The sequence below is a fragment of the Tupaia chinensis genome, unplaced genomic scaffold (genome assembly GCF_000334495.1).
Source record: "Tupaia chinensis unplaced genomic scaffold, TupChi_1.0 Scaffold143920_1, whole genome shotgun sequence".
Lineage (NCBI taxonomy): Eukaryota > Metazoa > Chordata > Mammalia > Scandentia > Tupaiidae > Tupaia > Tupaia belangeri.
This window is the reverse complement of record NW_006203771.1, coordinates 27,066-38,528: the sequence shown is the minus strand read 5'-3', so window position 1 is coordinate 38,528 and position 11,463 is coordinate 27,066. Positions and strand designations below refer to the sequence as shown.

General features: G+C 40.2%; 2 protein-coding genes across 2 annotated transcripts in view; both read right to left on the bottom strand.

Annotated features, from left to right (window-relative positions):
- Positions 1–3,707, bottom strand: part of LOC102481812 (olfactory receptor 7A10-like) — a 21,514-nt gene extending 17,807 nt beyond the window's left edge. Inside the window, exon 1 of the mRNA XM_014582909.2 lies at positions 2,793–3,707. Within this exon, the coding sequence (XP_014438395.2) occupies positions 2,793–3,707 (915 nt within the window). The remainder of the gene's footprint in view (positions 1–2,792) is intronic.
- Positions 3,708–9,375: 5,668 nt separating this feature from the next.
- Positions 9,376–10,140, bottom strand: LOC102481400 (olfactory receptor 7A10-like; the record flags this gene model as incomplete). The annotated part of the gene is made up of 1 exon (XM_006165426.3): positions 9,376–10,140. A coding segment is annotated over one exon (765 nt), but the record flags the coding sequence as incomplete, so codon positions are not given.
- Between the last annotated feature and the right edge of the window lie 1,323 nt (positions 10,141–11,463).

The window sequence follows — 11,463 nt, the reverse complement described above, 5'->3', positions numbered from 1 at the left end:
CCTCTATTTTATTATACAATAAAATAAGGAGACAACTGAGAGGTGAGAGGAAGAGGTGGGAAAAGCTTTATACTTCCTCTGAGCTGATGAGATTGCACACATGAAGGAAAGTAGAGTAAGAACAAAGGATCCCAGAAACAGTTCTAGCCCCCACCTACACAGATGTAAAACTCATCATGTCATTATGAAAGGTGTCCAGGGGCCATTTGGTAGCATAGTAGTTTAAAACTGGACTCCCACAGTTGGCCAACCACGGTTCTAGTCCTGGGGATAGTGGCTAGAAAATCATGCCAGAGGGGCCAGCAATTGGTGTAATGGCTGTGTCACTGGACTCCCATGTAGTCGACTGTGGTTTGAGTCCCGGACCCAGTGGCTTAAACTCACTCTGGGCATATGTGCATGTGTGCCCAAGATCCTGAGAGGAAAATGGAGGAGAAGGGATTATGGCATGGCCAACCCCTCTGGGGGGGGGTGTTTTCTCACTTTCAGTCTCTCTGTCTCTTTCTGTCTTTCTGGCGAGCACATGTGCCCTATAGCAAAAACAAAAACAAAAACCTCTCAAAAAACAAAAAAAGAAAAAGAAAATCATGCCAGACACATGTCCATGTATGTCCTAAATCTTGAGAGGAGAATGGAAGAGAAAAGATTTTGCAGAGTGGCAATCCCCTCAAGGGATGCTTTCTCACTTTTCCTCTCTGTTTCACTCTCTGTCTTTGGTGAGAGCACATGTCCAAGGGCAAAAAATCTTAAAAAAGAAAGAAAAAAAGAAAAAAAGACACATATCTAAACAAGCAACATGGACAAGTGATTAAAAATTCAGAGAAATGATAAGAGCTTTTCAAGTTAATACAGAAAAACAGCCACAAATCCAATAATTATGTAATGACAACACTCATGAGCAGAGAAAAGTGAAGCAACGATCCCCCAAGGTGGAAATTCATGATGACTATATAATGTAGGGGTCAACAGATGACCCCAAACCCATCATAGACCATCATGATGAGGATAAAGTCATCTAACCCTGAAATGTGTAAAAAAAAAAAACAAAAAAAAAACCAAACTGAAATAAAAGTATATCTGGGTGATGCAGCCTTCATATGTTATGGCCTTTCTCCATGTTCATATATTCATCAACATATTTAGGATAGTGGTAGAGGTGAAACTCAAGACTATAAAGGAGAGGGTGGGGGTATGGAAGCATTGGATTATTAAAAAAGTTATTGGGACCAGCAGTTAGCATAATGGCTATGTTGCTGGACTCCCACATAGTCAATGGCAGTTCGAGTACCGGACCCGGTGGTTTAAACTCATGCCGGGCGCATGTGCGTGTGTGCCCAAGATCCAGAGAGGAGAATTGAGGAGAAGGGATTGCAGCATGGCCATTCCCTCTGGGGGGTGATTTCTTGCTTTCTGTCTCTGTCTCTGTCTGGCAAGCACACGCGCCCTATATCAAAAACCTCTCCAAAAAAAAAAAAAAAGTTATGGGAACCAGCAGTTAGCGTAAGGGCTATGTCACTGGACTCCCACGTAGTCAACCACGGTTCACCGGGACCAGTGGCTTAAAACTCACGCCGGTCGCGTGTGCGTGCATGCCCAAGATCCCGAGAGGAGAATGGAGGAGAAGCGAATGTGGTGTGACCATCCCCCCTGGGGGGTGATTTCTCGCTTTCTGTCTCTATGTCTCTCTCTCTGTCTGTCTGGCGAGTGCACGTGCCCTATAGCGGAAACCTCTCCAAAAAAAACGTTATGACACATTTTTTCACAGAAAAATACATCATGATTTTTCCAACAACTTGATACATGGGTATGTGAATGTGTGAGTCTGTAGATACTCATTAATTTTTTCCAGGATTTCCCATCCTGTATTGAAGAAGTTCTGGCAAAAATTAATGACTGTTTACCGGCTCCCATGAGCACACATATGCACTGTGGACATTGGGGTCAAGAACAAATGAAACCATAAATATGAGAAGAAAACACAATGAAAATTATAGATGGATCTGTTAAATTGTACATTAAGAATAACTATGGTAGTGATATAAAAAGAAGAGATGAACACAAAACTAGAATATCCTGAAGTCAGGTTTTCCTTGTAATACTGACCATACTTGCCAAATGTTGTTTTATTAACTTATAAAAATAATTTTATTTCTTTAGTAATAAAGTTTTTCTTTTTTTATTTAATTTTTTACATTCACTGACTGTATATCATAACATCACACAAAATGAATTTTTCCAGCATGAATACACTGTATACAAGTTCAGAGACATTACCATAGATATCATTATCAACAGATCATTTTCCATTGTTATGTCCCTTAAAAGTATTTTATTTCTTTTCCTTTCCCTTTGATTCCCTCCCAAGTGTAGTTATTTTATTCCTGTAATAGATGTACAACATAGAATTGTTTATAAAAGAAAAAAAGGAAAATTATTTGCTATATATCATTTCAGAAATAATTATTCTTAGAAATCCATGCTGACTCATGCAATTAAAAGGTAGTTCAAAGTATTTCTGATCTGTGATTAGGAAAAAACTATGGAATACAAAAGTGAAGAAAGGGACAAAGTTGCTATGAGACAGAGCACAAACTTAATGAGGGGATGTTCTTAAATTGCATAAAGAAGTTGAAATATAAGACACAGAAGTTAGTGAAGAGCATTACAAGGAATAAGTTCTGCTTCCGTAATATGATCAGATTATCACTATTTCTGAGACTGAAACTCTGAGCTCTAATAACAAGGACACTTCTTCACTGCCAGGATCGTTTATTCTATGATGGTTTCCTTACCAGTAGGTCACCCAGGGCTTTCTTTATGTCTTTATTCCTCAGACTGTAGATGATAGGGTTCAGCATGGGCGTGACCACAGTGTACATCACTGAGGCTGTTGCACTTGAGTGTGAATTTTGACTGTCAAGAGCACTCAGATATACTCCTAGACTCGTACCATAAAATAAGGAGACAACTGAGAGATGGGAGGCACAGGTGGAAAAGGCTTTATACTTCCCCCGAGTGGATGACATTCTAAGTATGGAGGAAACAATTTTAGAGTAAGAGTAAAGGATCCCAGCAAAGGTTCCGCCACCCAGCAGTCCAGCTGCAGAATAGATTAACATGTCGTTAAGATAGGGATCAGAGCAGGAAAGGTGGACCACCATATTAAGTTCACAGTAAAAGTGGGGGATTTCGGTGTGTGTACAGAAGGACAGTTGCAACACCATTAAGCTATGCATCAAGGAATGCAGAGCACTCAGGATCCAGGACGTGAGCACCAGCAACACACAGAGCTGTGGGTTCATAATGACCGTGTAGTGCAGGGGGTGACAGATGGCCACATACCGGTCATAGGCCATCACAGTCAAGAGAAAGTCATCCAACACTATAAAGAGTATGAAAAAGAACATCTGGGTGATGCAGCCTGCATAGGTCACGACCTTGCTCTGTGTCTGGATGTTCAGCAGCATCTTTGGGACGGTGGTGGAGGTGAAACAGATGTCTACGAAGGACAGGTTGGAGAGGAAGAAGTACATGGGGGTGTGCAGGTGGGAGTCTGAGATGGTGGCCAGGATGACGAGCAGGTTTCCACACACAGTGATCAGGTACATGGAGAGGAAAAGCCCAAATATGAGGGGCTCCAATTCTGGTTCCTCTGAAAGTCCAAGAAGAATAAATGCTGAAATTCTTGTACCATTCCCTGGTTTCATGTGGTAGAGGTGACTACAAGGAAAAAGAAAGGCAAAATGATGAATGTGAACTCAAAAGGGCATTACCCAGAGAGTTAAAATGCTATAATTTAAATTATTTTTAGTCAGTAAATTAAACTACACATATTATGCATTGTGCCTTTACTCTTCATACATTCTTCCCTTCTGGGATACCTCTGGCTGAGAATTCTTTTCCCAATCTCAACCTTTCCTAAAAAGGTCATGAATTCTGCAATTTTACTGAGAAATTCTTTCATCTTTTTGAGTAATATCATTTGAGAGCCCCTCAACCTCCAACACCCCATGTTTCAGGCATAATCTAGATAAAGAATATAAGTCGCTGAGGAACTAAAATACAATTTATTGACAATCGGGTAAGAGGATTTGATAAAGAGTTAACTAATCATGTAACATATAAGATATTAATAAGTGCTTTGAAGAACACAAAACTGTGACCCTATGAGAGAGTATACATGGGAGGTTTCTCTGGACGTGGCAGGCAGAAATACCAGGCAAGGTGACTTTTATTATTTTGGTATGTGGATTTTGTCATATGACACATATGCTCACTGAAGAGGAGAGTGACAGAGGGGAGGGAAGTTAGAAATCACTACACAAGAGGTGTGGTCACGCCACAGATCTTTCTTCTCCATTCTCCTCCTGGGATTTTGGGAAAACATACACACACATGCCCAGCATGTGTGCAGCTGCCTGGTCCAGGACTTGAATCACAGTTAACCAAGTGGCGGTCCAGTGCCTTAAACTCCATGCCACCAGCTGGCCCCACCAGGTGACATTTGAACAGAGTCCTAGGTGGGATCTGTGAGGGGTTCGGGGAAAATGAATAACTTGCAGGGGGAAAGAGCAAGAGGGGAAATATGAAAAATCAGGAGATGCTGAGGAATGAGGGAGCGTGCTGATGCAGAAACTCGAAGACGCTGAGGGTTCCTCTTTTATATGCTGTCCTACTATGGCATGTGGCCGTGTGACAACGTGGATATAGCAGCAAGATTTTATTTGCACACTTCCCATGGACATGCAAACTGCATTTTGAAGCTCTGTTTTTAATGAAACATTAGGAGATCTTTTGATTAAGCAGAAAGAGGTGAGAAAGATGCACAGAGAGGGAAACAGATCTGAAAGATTCAGGTGATCTAGAGATTGGAATAAATAATATCAGTAAGATGCTAGCACTGGTGAAATGCTCTTGAAGCTCTGAGCAAGTAATAATAATAGAAAAAAAAAACTTGCAGGTGACTTGCACACACACACAAATAAAAAGACTAGCAAAGATCAAATTACATTCAGCCTCAGCACTAATGAAATCAATAAAATGTAAAACTCTTTACTTTTTTCCTGTGTCCAATAAATTTATTTTTTTTTCATTTTATACTCAATATGAGGGAAAACATTGGGAAATGTCTGTTATGAACTGCTTTGGCTAGGTTGTATTTGGAAGCAATCCTTTGGCATGATCTTTGTTATAAATACAGAAACATGCTCAAATATATCTCATCTTAAAACTTCACTAAAAAAAAGGCCCAAACTTTAAGGCACAGCTTTGTTAACCATATAACACAATTTTAAACCCCTTTACTGCAAATCTCCATGGACATATTCTAATTTTAGTGGAATTATCTTACTTCTCCCAGTCCTTCAGTCTCATCCAATTTAAGTGAAATTCTTATCACATAATTGTCCACAATGACGCATGCTTTGCAGAGATTAAAAGACTCTTTTGTTTAATTTGTATTCCCATAGGATATGTGTGCTACACACAGAGAGAGAGAGAGAGAGAGAGAGATAGAGAGAGAGAGAGAGAGAGAGAGAAAGGAAAATCTACCTCCATGGGAGATGGCCAAACTGCAAGCCTGTCTCTTCAGTTTCCTCTTGGGATTTTGGGCACACATACACTTGAATCTGGTGGAATACACCAGGACTGGGAATGAAATGACACTTTTGACCATGTAAGATCTACCAACCTTAACCTCCATGTCACCACTGCCCCTAATATTTCATTTTTAACATATAAAATAAATTAATCACAAATTAATCTATTGGCCAACCAAATAAACATAGTGATCTCTTGGTTCTGGGCAAGGCTGGTTGTCCTTCAAGTGACTTCAGGCAAACATTCTCCACTTCTATTTTCTCTGCGAATCTTTTCTGTAGTAGTTACTAGGCTCTAAGACTCACCTGGATGAGTTCTCTGACAAGAATGTCTCCATGTGAGGGTCTGAACTTCTCCCTGGATCATTGATGATAGAGACTGAAGTGTGGTCCCAAGACAAGACAGCATCAAAGTGCAAGCATTAATACTCTAGCTAGACTTAGGGCATGAAAAACAAAGCAGAATAAAAACCACAAAACAACCAACCCACATTCAATCTACGACTGTACCCTCTGAGGGACAATAAAAAACCAGATCCTTACATCTCTCTATATCTGTTCATTTGACATTTTCTTGTTGTTACTACAATCCCTGAGCACATGATTTCCCTGTGAGACACAGTCTGGCCAGAAAGGAAAATTTCCCTGCTAATTTTCTGTTCCCAGGAAACCCAGTTAGATGTCAGGCGAATGCAGTCTTTATTGGTCCTTCTTTGGGGACTCTGCTGTGTACAGAGCTGTCATCTTGTTAGCACTATTACAAAAATTAAAATGTCCCATAGAGTCTGAGATACCTGCCTTTCTCAATTCTCTTTGAACACCAAAGCATTGACTTGTAAATATACAGCTCCTAATATCTTCTGAAAATTACTATTACTTTTTTCTTTTTTTTTTGAGAGAGATTTTTGCTTTAGGGTGCGTATGCTCACCAGAAAGACAGAGAGAGACGGAGAGACAGAAAGGGAGACATCATCCCCCAGAGGGGATGGCCACACTGCAATCCCTTCTCTTCTGGTCTCCTCTTGGGATCTTGGGCACACATGCACACACACCTGGCATGAGTAAGCCACCGGGTCCAGGACTTGAATTGCGATGGACTACATGGGAGCCCATCAACATAGCCATTATGCCAACTGCTGGTCCCAAAAATTGCTATTCCTTTTTATCATGACAGAGAATTGTGTTTATCTGCTATGCAACCTTGAGTAGTTATGACAGTCATGGACTTCATGGTGCTCATGACAAAACAGCTAGGGGTTTTTGGTCTATAACTCAACTTAGGAGTTGGCATTAGTCCTCCATTTATGAAACATTGGTAATGGTTAAGAAATATGCTGAGGGACATTTATGTCCCCAAAACTGATGTTAGAATGTTATATGGAGTGGGCAAGCCAGGTGGCATGGTGGTTAAGGTGACTGGATCCCATATGGGCAACTGTGCAGTCCAAGTCCCAGTGGCTTAGAAAACATGGCGGGCTTGTGTGTATCTGTGTGCAAAATCCCCAGGAGAGATGGAAGAGGAAGAATTTCGCTGTAGGGACGATTTTTCACTTTCTCTCTCACTTTCTCTGAAGGGTGCGCATGTATCCAATAACAAAATAAAACAAAATGAAAACAAATGTCATGAATTGCTTCACTTAGTTTTTCAAATGCCTTCAGTACTACTTGAAATCCATTCTACATTTGCATAAATGAGGTTCAGGAGGCTTAAGCGATGGGAAGAAAGTTATGAATGAAGTAAGGAATGGGGTTTAATGGGAACCCCACACACTTATTTATACGAAAAACATAATTATGAGACACACAAAATAAAAATTAACCAAAGATAATAATGTATATGATAATGTCGTTGACTTGACTCATATGCTTTGTATTCATGCTGGGAAAAACCATTTTGCACTATATAAAGATGTAGTGAATAAATGTAACTAAAAAAAGGGAGAGAAAAATTGGAGATTTTAAGATCTATAGGAAGGGGGACCAGCAGTTAGTGTAATGGCTTTGTCGCAGGACTCCCACATAGTCGACCGCGGTTCACGTCCCGGAACCGGTGGCTTAAAACTCACGCTGGGCACGTGTGTGTGTGTGCCCAAGATCCCGAGAGGAAATTGGAAGATAAGGGATTGCGGCGTAGCCATCCCCCCGGGGGGTGGTGATTTCTCTCTTTCTATCTCTGTCTCTCTCTGTCTTTCTGGCAAGCGTACGTGCCCTATAGCAAAAAATTCTCCCAAAAAAGAAAGAAAGGATGGAAGGAAGGAAGGAAGAAAGAAAGAGAGAGAGGGAAAGAAAGAAAGAGAAAGAAAGAAAGAAAGAAGAAAGAAAGAAAGAAAGAAAGAAGGAAGGAAGGAAGGAAGGAAGGAAGGAAGGAAGGGGAAGGGAAGGGAGAGAGAAAGAAAGAAAGACAGGTATCTAAACAAGTAACATGGACAAGTCATATCAATTCAGAGAAGTGATAAGAGTTTTTCAAGTTAGTACAGAAAAACAGCCACAAAACCATTAAATTATATAATGACAAAGGACACTCATGAGCAGAAAAAAGTGAAGCAGTGGTCCCCCAAGATGGAGATTCATGATGACGATAAAAAGCAGGGGTTGACAGATGACCCCAAACTCATCATAGATCATCATGGTGAGTATAAAGTTATCTAACCCCGAAATGTGTTAAAAAAATACATCTGGGTGATGCAGCCTTCATAAGTTATGGCCTTGCTCTGTGTCTGCATATTCATCAGCATATTTAGGACAGTGGTGAAGTTGAAACTCATGTCTACAAAGGAGAGGGTGGGGGTAGGGAAACACTGGATTGTTGGAAAAATGTTGACACATTTTTTCATAGAAAAACATAGAAAAAATACATCATGACATTTACAACAACCCCATACATGGGCATGTAATTGTGTGAGTCTGTAGATAGCCATTAATTTTTTCCAGGACTTCCCACGCTGTATTGAAGAAATTCTGGCAAAAATTAATGACTATTTACCGGCTCCCATGAGCACACATAGGCCCTGTGGACACTGGGGTCAAGAACAAATAGGATCATAAATATGAGAAGAAAATACAATGAAAATTATAAGCCAAATTGATCTGTTAAACTGTAGGTTAGGAAAAATTATGGTAGTGAAATAAAAAGAAAAGATGAACTAAAAACTAGAATATCCTGAAGTCAGGTTTTCCTTGTAATACTGACCACACACTTTTCTTAATTTATAAAAATAATTTTATTTCTTTAGTAATAAAGTTTTTCTTTTTTTATTTAATTTTTTACATTCACTGACTGTATATCACAACAACACGCAAAATGAATTTTTCCAGCATGAATATACTGTATACAAGTCCAATGAGAGACATTCCCATAGACATCATTATCAACAGATCATTTTCCATTGTTATGCCCCTTAAAACATAGAGTTATTTATGATAGAAGAAAAGGAAAATTACTTGGTGTATTACAGAAACAATTATTCTTAGAGATCCATGTGGACTCATGAAATTAAAAGGGTGTTCCAAGTATTACTGATCTATGATTAGGGGAAAAAAAAATATGGAATACAAAGTGAACCAAGGGAAAAAGCTGCTCTGAGCCAGAGTGGAAACTTAATAAGGTGATGTTCTTAAATTGTACAGAGAAGTTGAAATATAAGACACAGAAGTTAGCGAAGAGCATTACAAGGAGTAAGTTCTACTTCCGTAATATGATCAGATTATCACCATTTCTGAGACTGAAGCTCTGAGCTCTAATAACAAGGACACTTCTTCACTGCCAGGATCATTTATTCTATGATGGTTTCCTTCCCAGTAGGTCACCCAGGGCTTTCTTTATGTCTTTATTCCTCGGACTGTAGATGATAGGGTTTAGCATGGGCGTGACCACAGTGTACATCACTGAGGCTGTTGCACTTGAGTGTGAATTTTGACTGTCAAGAGCACTCAGATATACTCCTAGACTCGTACCATAAAATAAGGAGACAACTGAGAGATGGGAGGCACAGGTGGAAAAGGCTTTATACTTCCCCCGAGTTGATGACATTCTAAGTATGGAGGAAACAATCTGAGAGTAAGAGTAAAGGATCCCAGCGAGGGTTCCACCACCCAGCAGTCCAGCTGCAGAATACATTAACATGTCGTTAAGATAGGGATCAGAGCAGGAAAGGTGGACCACCATATTAAGTTCACAGTAAAAGTGGGGGATTTCGGTGTGCGTACAGAAGGACAGTTGCAACACCATTAAGCTATGCATCAAGGAATGCAGAGCACTCAGGATCCAGGACGTGAGCACCAGCAATACACAGAGCTTGGGGTTCATAATGACCGTGTAGTGCAGGGGGTGACAGATGGCCACATACCGGTCATAGGCCATCACGGTCAGAAGGAAGTCATCCAACCCTATAAAGAGTATGAAAAAGAACATCTGGGTGATGCAGCCTGCATAGGTCACGACCTGGCTCTGTGTCTGGATGTTCAGCAGCATCTTTGGGACGGTGGTGGAGGTGAAACAGATGTCTACGAAGGACAGGTTGGAGAGGAAGAAGTACATGGGGGTGTGCAGGTGGGAGTCTGAGATGGTGGCCAGGATGACGAGCAGGTTTCCACACACAGTGATCAGGTACATGGAGAGGAAGAGCCCAAATATGAGGGGCTCCAATTCTGGTTCCTTTGAAAGTCCAAGAAGAATAAATGCTGAAATTCTTGTACCATTCCCTGGTTTCATGTGATAGAGGTGGCTACAAGGAAAAAGAAAGGCAAAATGATGAATGTGAACTCAAAAGGGCATTATCCAGAGAGTTAAATGCTCCAATTTAAATTCTTTTTAGTCAGTTAAATTAAACTACACATATTATGCATTGTGCCTTTACTCTTCATACATCCTTCCCTTCTGGGATACCTCTGGCTGGGAATTCCTGTCCCACTCTCAACCTTTCCTAAAGAGGTCATGAATTCTGCAATTTTTTTCCTTTCATTTATTTACTTTTACATTTTTCCACAAACATTTACTTTACATATCCAAAAATTTTAGCTCATACTCCATAGATCTTGACAGTTTATAAGCAACTTTCAATATTTTAAAATACTGAATTTTAAAGATACTGTTCAGAATATTTCTTATAATTTTGTATAATTTTATAACTCTATAACAACAGAAGCAGTATGGTTTCAATTTTTTTTTTTTTGAAGTGCAGACACTCGGTATATAAAATCAAACAGTGGCTCTCAACTGGGTGGAGGGGATTTTGACCCCAGTGACATCTGGTGATATCTGGAGCTATTTGAGTTTATCACGAGCTGAGAATTTTTTTCAACTTTTTGAGTAATATCATTTGAGAGCCCTTCCCCCTCTAGCACCCCATGTTTCAAGCATAATCTAGATAAAGAGTATAAGTCGCTGAGAAACTAAAATACAATTTATTGACAATCAGATAAGAGGATTTGATAGAGTTAACTAATCATGTAACACATAAGATATTAATAAGTGCTCTGAAGAACACGAAATTGTGATCCTATGAGAGAGTATACATGGGATGATTCTCTGGAGGTGGCAGGCAGAACTGCCAGGCAAGGTGAATTTTACTTTTTTGGTATTTGGTTTTCGTCATATGACACATATGCTCACTGAAGAGGAGAGAGACAGAGGGGAGGGAAGTTAGAAATCACTACACAAGAGGTGTGGTCACGTCACACGTTCTTCTTCTCCATTCTCCTCCTGGGATTTTGGGAACACTCACACACACACACACGCTCAACATGATTTTGATGCTGCCTGGTCCAAGACTTGAATGACAGTTAACCAAGTGGTGGTCCAGTGCCTTAAACACCATGCCACCAGCTGGCCCCACCAGATGACATTTGAACAGAGTCCTAGGGAAAG